Source organism: Strigops habroptila, chromosome 6 (assembly GCF_004027225.2).
Source record: "Strigops habroptila isolate Jane chromosome 6, bStrHab1.2.pri, whole genome shotgun sequence".
Lineage (NCBI taxonomy): Eukaryota > Metazoa > Chordata > Aves > Psittaciformes > Psittacidae > Strigops > Strigops habroptila.
Window position 1 is genome coordinate 68,884,539 of NC_044282.2, and position 12,910 is coordinate 68,897,448.

Genomic DNA, 12,910 nt, shown 5'->3' on the forward strand with positions numbered 1-12,910 from the left:
GTAAAACATCCCAAATACAGATGCAATCACCCAGTCCATTCAGTATTCAAAGTTCAACTTTCCATACAATAAAGATTCACTGAGCACAGAAAAAACCACACACACACACAAATTGTAAGCCACTATTTGGAAAGCTCATGTATAAATAAAACATTATCTAGTTTGTTTTGTGGAAGATGGTAATCGAAGATCAATCACCCAAGCATCAAAAAAGGGCTCTATGTCTGTTGACTGAACAGCGCTGTGACAGCACCACAGCTCCTCCTGAGAACACCTTCTAAGTTGAGTCCTGCAGGCAAAATCATCTAAGGAATGCTTTGTTTGAGGTGTGACTGACAAAACCCCTTGGGCAATAGCTATGTCTCTGCTATTTTTTGGAATTCCAGAAATAACTATAGATAACTAAGGAAATTCACAGGCAAAAAAGTCAGGCATGGATGCACGTTGCATGGATACTAAGCTATGACTTTGGTTTATATTTTGAACCTGGCTAACTATGAAATTCAACATTAATTTACCAATTAAATCTTGCTATAGTCGTTGCCTGAACAGCAATACTACTCTAAGATTGATTGGGCATTCTGCTGTTGAATAGGAATAAAATCATCTGAGACTGGGAATAAAATCATCAAATTTAAAGTGGTGCTTTATGTGAATTACATTTTTAATTACACAAGTGCAAGCAATACCGATATTAGGGAATATCATCAGAAGTCACATATCAATTGTCAGTAAATTCTAACTCAAATTAAAGCAGAGAATAATTCTAGAACTAACAGACCTTCACAAACAGAAAAATAGAATACACAGTAAAGAACTGGGAGACTTGAAAACATCCCTTAAGTAGCTTTTGGTAAGAATGGATGCTCCTGCCACCTAGATGCTAAAGCAGTATATACTTTGTAGAAATGAGATGATAGAGGAGCTAAAAAAGGGGCATTACATCCATCCATTAGTGGCTCAGTTCAAGGAAAAAACAGAGTGTAGCAATTCCAGGATCAACAAAAATTTGAAGTTATTATGTATTAGACCTGTTACCCATTAGATTCCCTTAGTAAATTGTTCATTTTGGACTGTACTTCCCCAGAAAAAGTTATTTCTTAATATTAGGGTACTTCACCTCAGAAGTGAAAAGTTCAAACCATTTCAATTAACACATGCTAAAGCAATCACTTCTTTTAGATCATTCATTGGTTAAAAAGTTGGTATTATGTGTATCCAATGTGTTTCTGTCCTTGTAGTTTTGCCATCCATGAAACCAGGAATTTGATCAAGTATGGAAATCTTCATGGTAAATACATTTATTCACAAGGGTAATTTTATTCCTTGTTTTCTTCATGTTCTCACACAAACTCTGGGTGCAATATTAAAAGAATAGGTCAATGATGAGAACATTGACAACGTGTGTGCAGATCCCAACTTCAAGTTGCACTTCTACAAACTATAAGGAATCCCTACAAAATGCAGGAAGAAAATGCATTAATTTGGATTCATTAGCGCTGGAAAAGTGTAGCCTCTTTATTTCAGGCATTATCATTAGAAAACTGCTTTATTGTAATACATTCTGGTCTACAATGAACACTTTGAGGCCAAATCAGATTCCCCAGTATTTGTCATCATTCCGCCAACAAAAGGTTCCAAACAGAAACATTTTTTCTGAGAAGGACTTTGTCTCTTTCTTTTATGAATGTACCTTGTACCTGAAGGAACAGCTTCAAATCATGGGGGAAATCCACATGGCCTTCTCTTGGCAAAAGAAAAAAGCCTGGACATTAGCTGCTCTGTCCCTGGACAGAGAAGTATGTATGTGAACAGAATATCCAAAACTGAGAGGGTGTTTGCTCAAAATCTGGTAAGACTGAAAATGAAGACAACCATCAGCCACATTAAACAGTAACCAGGCAGTTACCAGGAGACCTGCGAGGAGCAGGAAGTCAGCTTAAAATCAAGTGTAAAAGGCACTGACATTTCCAACAGGAAGGAGAGAGAAGCAATCAAAACTTGGTCTGCCACCGAGAAGATGCCCTCCTGGCATCACAAGCTGTGTGGAGGCCTGAGGAAGGATCCTACCCAGCAGCCAGGAGTAGCCTGCATGCCTGCCCACAGTACAAGGTGCAACCCGCACTGACCGCCCCTGAAGTGGTTGCACCTCACCTTGTGGGCTGCTATCCCAGCAAGAGGGTGGATTACTGGAATGTCGGGAACAGCTTATAGCATCCACACCTCCAAAGAAGATGGATGTAAATAGGCTAACTTGGCTCTTTAAACCAAATTAGTTAAAGGGATAGAGGTGAGCACGTAACTGCAAACTTGTGGAGGATTGCTGTAGAAAAGTGTTCAGGTATCTTGAGTTGTTTACTAAGGTTTTGTAAAGCTCTAGTCCAGTCATTCATCTGTTACATTGCTGCTACTGATTGTGTATGCATAGTTCATGGACTAACAGTTAATTACAAACTATTAATAAATCAAGAAACCACTCTAACTTGACTAAAGCCATAAGTAATTTTCTCCTGAACAGGCACATGTGCTCTCTTGAGTGCTTTCCACTCCACACTGATAAGCAGCCTCTGACTAAAACTTAACTGTTCCAGGTTTTTCTTTTTCTTCTCTTTTTCCTTTTCCTTTTCCTTCCCCTGAGGGCACCCAGGATATTCAAGAAATAAACCAACTAGCTAAACGTGACACATTTGCTTCAGTACTCCCGACTCATTCCAGTTAAACTACTACAATAACTGTACTCCCCCCCAGAACGGCTCCAAAACGTGCACCAAAATAGATCATGTCTTTGCAAAATGAATATTAAGTTCTTGAATTAGACAAGTGAAAATTTAACAGGTTTAACATACATGCTAACTTTCTTCATGTGGCTTGAGCAATAATGCATTTAATCCACTAGATGAGATCTTTGCATCAGAAAATTCCAATTAAACACCATATGAAAGATTGGTGTGTTTCTCCTTCAACTGACAAAGGTCAGGTTTACGACACTTTTCCAGAAAACACGGAAAAAGGCAGAGGAAAAAGAAGTTTAATTTAATTTGATGTGGTTCGCTTCTGCACTTCTGCTGAGGACATTTCTATAAATTAGAGGTAATCAAAAAGCCTTTCCCTCATTTTAACTTCACAAATGCTCGGCCTTTTGAAAGCATTAAGGTCTGCAAAATCTAATGCTTTGCTTACAAAATGTAGGGCCTCATTAACCATCCCTATATCCTAAGCAGATGTGCATAAAAATATATATTGACAGATCTTGCAATCAAAGACACTAAAGAAACATACTCATTAATCTGAGACTCAGAACCTTTTTTAAGGATCAAAAATACTAACATTCAGTAAGTGTAAACATATTTCTTTTAAACTTTATTTATGGGCTCCTAACTTTTGATTAGTCAAAATAATTCTCTCAGAATTCTTTTTTCCATTCTTCTGTAATCAGGAGAAAAACATTCTGTATATTGCATAAAGATTTTTAAAATGAAGCTTACAAAAGACGTTATGTCACCTTAGCAACTACTATTTAGAAGTTACTTACTCTGCAAAAGCTGATTTTTAACATGCACTTCAGGGTTTAAAATGATTTCTAGACTAGCAACTAGCAACCACATTCTTCATTGTAATTTTAGAAAGCCATAAAGACTTAAATCTGAAAAAGAGAAATAAAATATAACAGTCTTATGTGACAAAAACATCTGTTCACAGTAAACTGTTTTCAAAGCTATTGATTCAAGTGCCATACAAAGAAAGTGACTATTGGAGACCAGAGTAACCTAGGATTCCAAGAAGAAATACTAGAGGGAAAAAAAAATAACCGCAGTTAAAGACACACATATAAGGCAGTTATCAAAATGTAGTCAGCCAGGGAAATGAACACCTGACCTGCCAACTGCATGCCCCCTAATTTCAACCAACACTGCTTCAATGCCGTATTTGTGATTCCTTACTTCTACTCCCCAGCCATTTCCAGTTTAACAGAACATCTAAATTTCCCTCTCCTACCCCTAAGCGTTAGGAAAACTACTCTTCTATTTCTCCCTGTTGACAAGGTACATTTTCCCATTACCAAACCACATTCTCACCTACTCTACTGTTTACATATTGCACCTGTGGAACATGGAATCAAAGAACTGGAAATCTTTCCTTTTCTAACTTAACCAAGTCCTGCAAACAAGTACAGTAGGAGCACTTCGACAATTAACATTTACTCAGAACATTCCACCTCCTCATCTCCTTAAGGTATCTGAGTCATGACCATCCGCTCAGGTGACTGGAAATTAACTTACTACAGCAAAAATGCATAAAATCACAGTAATTTGACATGCAACTTCATCAAAACCTGCATCTGAGAAACTGGAGAGTTCCCCCTTGAAGTAAGTGACTTTAATTTAAAGGCAGAGAAGATTTGTAGAGAAATGCAGCACCTTGTATTAAGACAATTGATGTATTGGGTTAGATTTAGTCTTAAGAAAAAGGGCTGTAAAGTTTATCAGACCACTTTCAGCCTCTCCCCCTTTTTCCAGGAGGGTAACCACTCTTTTCTAAGGAAAATGCAAGATGAATTCCTTCCCCTTGAATAATTATGGGTTTGGCTTGTAAGTAAAACCAGGGCAGAATATTCCTACCCTCCTTACGATGTTTCGTACCTTCTCTGCCCATTTCTAACTTCAAGTCAAAGTCTGAAAGACAGAATAAACCTGCAAATTGGGCCCTTAAACTGATCTTCCAGCCAGCTGAATAGTGCACGAATGGCTTCCTTTTAAACAGCATTTCTGTATTTTGACAACCGAACACTGGTTAAGCAGTAAAAGGTGACTTTAGTATCTGTATTAGTGCTTGAATCATAATTCAATAACCGTTGACAGAACATGAAGGCCTCTGCCTACCTTGTCTATTCGATCTGTGCCACACCATTCTGTCAAACTCCACCTGCTGGATAATCTTAAAGCAAGCCTACAGAAGTTTTGGTTTCACCAGGATTGATGCAACACCTAGATGCAATGATAAAATTGCTTGAACACCATACCTGATTATCTATTTTTCATGCTTTTTGTTTCTAACATTATCAGGACTACAATCAGGTGAAATCTCTGGGTAGGTATTTTTTCTGAACACCTCAGGTTAATAGGCCATATTTGTGACTAGTATCAATCTCTGGTAATGCAGTTATATACAGGAAAAGTCACAGCTCCATGTCACAGCTAAGGAGAAAACAAGAAGTATACTTAATGCTTCTCAGCCTCTGATAGTAGCATAGCAGAAAGTAATGTGTAAATGGAATTTTAAACTAACATTTAAAGTATCACTTCTAATTTTTCAAATGCTAAGAGATAAAAACCAAAAAGCCATGGAACTCCAAAAGTGTACCAACTCCAGAGAATGCCAATTCTAAGCCAATTAAGTCATGTGATACGTACCCATCCATCTGAGTGCTGGATGACTCTTCTGCTTACTACTCCTTTCAGTAAATTAAGTCAAATCACGATATGTACATTCTGTTAGAGCTACAATGGAGCATCCAACTCTCTTTATGGCTGAGCTCTACTATTCATGCGCAGAAACTTTTCTAGCTTTGGGGGTGAAAAGGTCCTGGATTTGAGGGCTGTAGGTGACGGGTAGCAACCCAAAGTATTTTTATCATACAGAGCTTACTCAATCACTTCCTTATACACGACTCAAACATTTGCATTTCAAACAATAACTGATAGTAACTTCTTACCCATAATTTCCAACACATAAAAACCATAAATTAGATTTGTGTATTTGCAGGTGTTTTCTCTAACAGGAAGTCTTATAAATACACTTGCCACCAAGTATAACTCTTTATTATGATCTACCAACCTTTAAGAATAATTAAAAAACCATGCAGGGTGAAATACACTCAAGACTTGCAAATCATACCTGGAGCAGTCTGGGATTCTGAAACGCTGAAAGAGGCATTACATTTGAGAATAGTATTTTAATCAAAAGTCAGGAGAGCATTTATTCTTTGAATACTGCTCAAATATTTCTCTAGAAACAAGAAATTGACATAATTTTACACAGCTGATGTTGTAGCATAGGCAGTACAAAACCAAAAAGTCCTGCTGTGTGCAGATAATCATCAGTTCAGAATGTTGTCACAAAATAAGCTCAAGTGAAGACTATCTGCAATGAGAAGTTTTATAGCAGCTTCAAGACAACTATTATTTCTGATGAAAACTATTTTTTTTCTTTTGAAACAAATCCACCTAATTTTGACAGATCTCCAAATGAAACTGTTGCAGAACCTCTCTGGGCTGGTTTTGCCTAAGAAGAAAAGAAGAAAAAAAAAACCAGGGCTAATTTTAAGTTAAAATATTTTCTTATCAAAAGCTTTTAAAGCATCAGTAATTTAAAAAGTACCTTCAAACAAAAAATAGTTCAGCATCACATTACCTGTGATTCATGGAATTTCCAGCCAATCATGTAGAAGATCTGAAACGTGGCAGGTACTGAACCATCGCTATTTCCATACATTTCTGTTGGGGCAGGAAAGGAGGGAGTTAAAAAAAGGGACATGGAGTATTAGTTCTAAGAAACCTTTAGTTCTCAGAACATTAGAACTAAGCATGACATATTCATCATAATGACTCTTGGTGAAAGATTTGGGACAATAAAAATATCTCATACTGGTGCATCACATAGTTTAAATCCTGTCATTATAATTGAAAATACCTGTACGATTATGGCATTTTGTTCTACTCCAAAATGCTGTTGCCTTTTTTTTTGCCCACAGAGAGGTCAGAAAAAGAGACAAAAAATTATGTTCTTAAAGTCATTTCAGTAACTCATTACTTCTCAAATACTTACCTCGGTATATTGCAGCAGCTGCCAACATTGTCTCCCTGTGTAGCAGAGGTTTTCTATTCCAAGAGCAGTTACTCTCCCCCATACCTAAAAATACGTGTTAGCTTTAAGAAAAAGAAGATACAGTATATGCCATGAGTTAAGTATCATGCACCTATGACAAACTTTTACTAAACCAGAGTAAGTATAGAATCCTCTGAATCTCACTGTAAGAGAGAACAACATACTGCAAATAATTATGTTTGTTTCTTACCTATAAGAATCCAAACCTTTTAATGCCAATGCTTTGCAATTTACAGTTTGCATTGCTAAGAATCATTTCAGATTATGACTTCTTCAGCCCTAGTCTTCAATCATAGGTTTTCTAGTATAAATTTATATATTCTAGTATATTTATAATTTATAAGCACAAGTGTTCATTCGGACACCACTTATATAGCTTTTAACAAATGAGCATCAAAATTACCAGCCTATAAGATTTTCAGTAGCAAATGAAATAACCATAATTCTAATCTCTTCAATCACTTCCTGCATATGAATGTTTCTGAAGAGAATGGAAGTTTTATTTTCATTAAGGAATTACTCTAAACAGCAGCTGATCTAGAGTAAGAAGATGCCCTGAATTGTCCTGGAAGTAATGACTAACTGCATATGAATGACTGCTTTACAATCCATGACAAATGCAATCAGAATAGTAACTCAATTGTTAAGCATCTCAACTGTTTTTTGTTCCTCAGCAGACTCCAATTTGAGGGTCTATTTATTCTCATTCCAGAGCACTTTCCTGAATGTCCTGATAATTAGGAAGGCTCATAGGAAAAGTTAGCATGTGGGATATATGCTTCTGTCTCCCTTGCAGGGCTCTTCAGCAACTTACACTGAACAGGCTCTCAAAGAATGGGAATACAAAAGCAGCAGAAAATTCAGAGCAGACCACGAAGCAGCAAATCTTTTGGCTTCTGCTTCCCAACACAAATCTGCTGATAGGCATAATTTCCTGACTCACTGGAGACCAGGAAAAAAAAAAGTAATGATTTCACGATAACAATAAGCTTTATTTAATATTTATTTATATTTTTTTAAGGAAGAAGTTTCTTATGATGAGGGTGACAAAACACTGGCACAGGTTTCTCAGAGAAGCCATGGATGCTCCATCCCTGGCAGTGTTCAAGGTCAGGTTGGACAGGGCTCTGAGCAACCTGATCTAGTTGATGATGTCCCTGCTCATGGTGAGGGGTGGAGGACTAGACGACCTTTAAAGGTCATCTAACTCAACTTATTCTATGATTTGGAGTTAAGAAACACACAGTGAAACTCTTCTGTGTCTGCATCAATGATAAAGAAAACACTTGTGTTTTCACAAAGTATATACTTGCCTTGCAAGTCTTCCATAACCTCAAACAACCCTGGGTAGTTGACTTGAATTTCATCGGTATCCTAAAAGAATTGAGAAGCTTAGTTTTAGAGCATACAAAGCTAAAAGAGTTGCATTATGTTATCCTTCAGTGCTGCTAATATCTGCCACTTCTGTTCAAACCATGTATTTCTCAGAAGAATACACTGTCTTAACATATCTAGAAGTTGTTTAGTAGCCCAAATGCAATCAAGTTTTAATTGAAATGCCATTATTTTCTTCTTGATTTTAGAAGAAACAGCAAAAGTGTCTAAAGGTTTTTCAAGCAGGTCTAACATTCACTGACATTTCTCCAAAATCATCATCCAAATTCTACTGGGCCACTAGCCAAAGATCCACTTCAGTTGGTTTCATTAATCACAGTGAAGCTGAGAACGGAGGCTGTCCAGGCTATTTCAGAGACTTACTGAGCAAGGTGCATGACATGCAGCAGGAAGCAGTACATTACTAAGACATTAGTAAATAGCAGTTCTCATTTATAATTACCACAGTCAGTGTGTTAAAGCCCGCTCTCGACAGCAGATGTCCCAAATCAGAGACAGCAGTGAATGGCGATACATGAGGAGAAAATCCTCCTTCTCTCTCCAATTCTGCTAGCTGCAAAGAGCAGCGAAGCTCGTATAGAGTGTCTCCCCCAAACATTGCACCAATGAATACTCCATCTGGCTTAAGAACTTGGTGAATCTACCACAAAGAACAAAAAAAAAAAAAGAATGTTTTTTGTCATTAAGCCTATATAACTAAAGCATTCTTAGGTTTTGGGGTTTTTTTTAATGAACTTAGAATTAGTTATTATAATAGTTGTAACATATTTTGAATATTGACCGTATTCCACAAGGCAGCCTTTGGTAACGCTACTAGATAAATAAACTGTCTGAAAAGAGACTATTTGTTCTTAGGAAAGAATCACTCTCCAGAAATTACTCTTACAGTCAGGAAACACTAAATGCACTGTGGAAATCTAGGGTAAAACTATTTTCAGTAGGATACTCCTAAAACAATATCCCCAATTAGTTTCCTTCTGAAAATAACTTAGACCGAGATAGCTTCTGCTTACATTTACTCTCCCAGATGAGGGCAACAAAAATACTTTTTAATGGCTTGATTTAAGAGAAATTTAGTCCTTTGTTTCCAGTAGTGATGTCTGCACTTCTGAATGCACAGAGTAATACAATTCTTAGTATCATGGAATGGTTTGGGTTGGAAGGGACCTTAAAGATTATCTAGTTCCAACCTCCCTGCCATGGGCAAGGACATCATATTATGTCTAATACGGTCTAATTATGCCTAATATTATATTTACTATAGAGGTAGACATATGTTAGGTCTATTTTTAACATCAGGACTCAAACACCAAGATTGAGAAGCTGCTTTCTCTCTAGTTAAGTCCCAGCCCTCTTCCTACCGAGAAGGCCAATTAAATTCATGCTTTCTTGTCTCCTTAAGAATTGGCAATGATCCCTGGTTTAGATATCCAGAAGAGCCATGTTACATGATCAGGCTAACAAGAGAGCAGAGGCTTCCAACAGCTTATCTCACTGATTTAAAATAAGAATCTCTTAAATTGGTTTTTAATTAAGTATCAATCAAGCTACCTTTGCTATACTAATAGAGAAGCCTTTAATTAACAGGTATGAAATTTAAGCATTTGAAGGCAGTTTCCCTCAGTTAAACCAGTGGTCTCGACATAAGAAATGAGCATTCATGATGAAAGTTGGCCAAGAAACCCAGTTCCTTCCCCTCTGTGAGAACATTATGATGTGTCAGTTATTTTTACTGTGGGGTTAAATATATTTGACACTCCATGGAACACTTATATTCCAGAGAAAATTACTTATTTCTTTTCTTTCCAAGTCCTTTTTTTTGTTTCTTTAAAGTACTGAAGGCACTTTGATTTCTATTTTTATCATTTCCATAATGATAAGGCAGTCCTATTCTTAACATGAGACAGAATAGCACTTAATGACTAACCAATATAAAATACATGAAAAGAACCAGCAAACTGGTTAAAATATTCCTTGCTCTTGCTCCAAAGTTGGCCGATTTGCTACAAGTTTTCACCTGAATATAAAAAAATATATGCTAATGAAATAATGAAAAAACCAGATTCTTTCAGAAAGTTTCCATTTTCTGCCCTCAACAACTATTTTCTTTGTTTAAAAATTCAAAAGCCTTTATTTGATTAAAGTTGTATTTCAAAATAAATAGCCAAAACATAAAAATAATACAAGTTCCATAAGCCAGTTCTGGAAAAGTTAAGATTTAGAAAACTCTTGTACTGCAAGTAGTAAGAGCTAACACACACTAAATATCAATAGCATTACCTCAGTTTACATGACCTTGGCTGTTGAGACTATAAAACATTACACAAACATGTTGTCTCACAGTTACTTATGCCAAATTCACTTCAGACAGTAAAGAAGTAGAAATCTCAACTGATGCTCCTCAAACTACCAAAAATACTGGAAAAAAATCACTTGTGTACAACAGGAGCTATTTCTGTGCCTTTTATTTAAAGAAAACCTAGAAATATGGAACAGTCTGTAAACAAATAATGTCAGGTGTTGATTGTTAGTATTAAAATCCAGTTTCTTACCTCTCTAAAAGCTCTGGGAAGGTCATTCACCCAATGTAAACTGAAATAAGAGACACATATATATGAGACACACATATATTTTATAATATTTAAATATGCAAATAATTGTTACATTATCTCAGCATGCTTCAAAAGCCAAAGCAACAAAGCAATTTCGCAAGCTGTTCAAGTTCTGAAAATTCATACAAATAGCTTTTTTTGGAAACTGAGAAGATGCAAGTCCTGGAATCTAGTTTGTCAAAACGCAGGAAAAAGAGAAGTTACATGTGCCTTGAAAGAAAACAAACCAACCAGTAAGAACCACAGGGACAGCAGTTTTTCCTAATGTACGTTTCCATTAACTATGCAAGTACATTTCTTACTGCAGTAATGGACTATTAATCTTTCTCTTGTTTTTTCCTTAAAGTTACTCTGAAAAGAACATTATTTAACATCTTTAACCAAGAAATAAATTGTAAAGAAATTATTAACACGTACCTTAAGCTACTAACGACAAGATCAAAGGTATCTTCTTTGAAAGGAAGGGATTCCTCATCAGCTACAACGCTGACTGTAGGGATTTCAGATTCCACAGCATTCTTCTAATGTTGGGTTACAAGAAAAACAACATCAGAAACTCGCTACTTCTGTTTTCCTGTATTATGGAATTGAAGCACATCAGCATTCAGAAAGCTACTTACTAAAGCATTCTCTGCAATATCAACTTGAATAAGTTTTTCAACAGTGTCCTGAAAGAAAATTTAACAAGTCTATAAAATACTTAAATTGTTTATAAATTGACCGTAGCAATTTTTCTTAATGCTTACACAATGTAATGTAATGTAATCTAATGTAGTACTTAGTAATTTTTCCCAATTACTAATAGCTGAGGTAGAAATACTAACAGAAAACACATTCTGTTTTTTCAGGTCTAAGTTCAGTCAGATATAAACCATGGATTAGCAACCAATGAAGTGCCTTTACTTACAGTGCAGCTCGTGAAGGGTAAACTGTTCACTGCTTAAAGTTTGCGTAATGATACTTCTCTTTAACAACTAAGTGCATCCAATGGATTGATAAAAAGCATACATATCCCTACTCAAGACTAAAGGTTAACAACCATACGACAGACAGCTTCCCTTGCGCTACCATTTGTCTAGTCTTCAATGACAATACAGAAAAATAGCCGCACAGGGCACATCTTTGAACTGTATCTGAGATATAAGTGGGAGATTTACCTCATCAAAACTCAAAAGGATTGATTTAAGTTATAAGAAAGGCCTATCAGAGGAATAAACACATCCTTATTTAAAACACTTTTAATAATGAAGAGTCAGTACCTTGGTTAAATGTTGAGCTATGTAACCTCTTCCAGAGCCAACATCCAAAGCAAGTGGAAACGTTCTAAAGGATAAGTTTAGCAACATAAACCAAAATCAAGACTTAAAACTGTGTTAAGTTTTAGACTATATTATGTTTTGTCTGGCCATTTCTACACGTCTTTTCGAACTGAACACACTGAGCGCCCTTCTGCGGCTACCGCTCCGCGGAAGACAACGTTCTTCCAGAGGGAAGAAGACTTTCCCGGCCGTGACCCTGCAGCCAAGGGTGCGTGTGCGGGGCAGGGCGCGGCGCCCGCCTCCCCCCGCGGCGCGGCTTACCTGGGGATGTCAAACACCCTGTCCGCTATCCTCCCGCCGACCTAGGGGGAAACCCGCCCGTCAGCGCCGCGGGGCACAGCCCGCCGCAGCTCCCTCCGCGCCCCGCCACCCGCACCACCTCCCGCCCCACGCCGAGGGGCCGCCCCGGTACCTCCTCCCGCAGGTAGTCGCACTTGCCGGGCTCGGCTTGTAGCGCCGCCCAGTTCTTCTGCTTCCGCTTCAGCCGCCGGTCGAAGGGGCTCAGCGCGCCCGAGCGCGACGAAGCGCCGGCGGGAGGAGAAGCAGCAGCGGCGGCGGCGGCGAGTCCCGCTGGCAGCGCCCAGAGCCGCCGGCAGCCGCCACCCCACAGGAGCGGGCGTCCGGACCCCGCCAGCGCCCGCGTCCCCACGGCCACAGCTGCCATCACCTCAGCCGGTGCATGCGCGGGAAGAGACCTAG

The 12,910-nt window shown here is 37.9% G+C and overlaps 1 protein-coding gene across 4 annotated transcripts; it reads right to left on the reverse strand.

The window, feature by feature from the left end:
• Positions 1 to 1,493: 1,493 nt before the first annotated feature.
• NDUFAF5 (NADH:ubiquinone oxidoreductase complex assembly factor 5) lies at positions 1,494 to 12,899 on the reverse strand. 4 transcript variants are annotated; one of them, XR_003991781.1, is made up of 12 exons: positions 12,624 to 12,899; positions 12,473 to 12,513; positions 12,152 to 12,215; positions 11,513 to 11,560; positions 11,310 to 11,413; positions 10,833 to 10,872; positions 8,723 to 8,920; positions 8,199 to 8,259; positions 6,826 to 6,909; positions 6,412 to 6,494; positions 4,881 to 6,282; positions 1,494 to 3,643 (listed from the first exon to the last, which is right to left on the reverse strand). XR_003991781.1 is itself a non-coding variant. In XM_030489106.1 (11 exons), the coding sequence occupies exons 1-11, from the start codon at positions 12,873 to 12,875 to the stop codon at positions 6,196 to 6,198; spliced, it is 1,062 nt and encodes a 353-aa protein (XP_030344966.1). In that variant the 5' UTR covers positions 12,876 to 12,899; the 3' UTR covers positions 3,010 to 6,195. The 4 variants fall into 4 exon arrangements, 1 of the variants encoding a protein (XP_030344966.1); XR_003991782.1 differs by having other exon boundaries at positions 3,010 to 4,985; positions 5,412 to 6,282; XR_004389924.1 differs by having other exon boundaries at positions 3,010 to 6,282; positions 6,826 to 6,926; positions 12,624 to 12,879.
• Positions 12,900 to 12,910: the final 11 nt, after the last annotated feature.

Bases quoted from the DNA above. Each gene is read 5' to 3' on its own strand.
- NDUFAF5 (XM_030489106.1), bottom strand. From the start codon at position 12,875: ATGGCAGCTGTGGCCGTGGGGACGCGGGCGCTGGCGGGGTCCGGACGC. The intron at 10,873-11,309 runs GTACGTGTTAAT...CTCTTATTTCAG, and splicing joins CTTGTCGTTAGTAGCTTAAG to TTTACATTGGGTGAATGACC. The intron at 6,910-8,198 runs GCAAGTATATAC...ACGTATTTTTAG, and splicing joins GGTTATGGAAGACTTGCAAG to GTATGGGGGAGAGTAACTGC.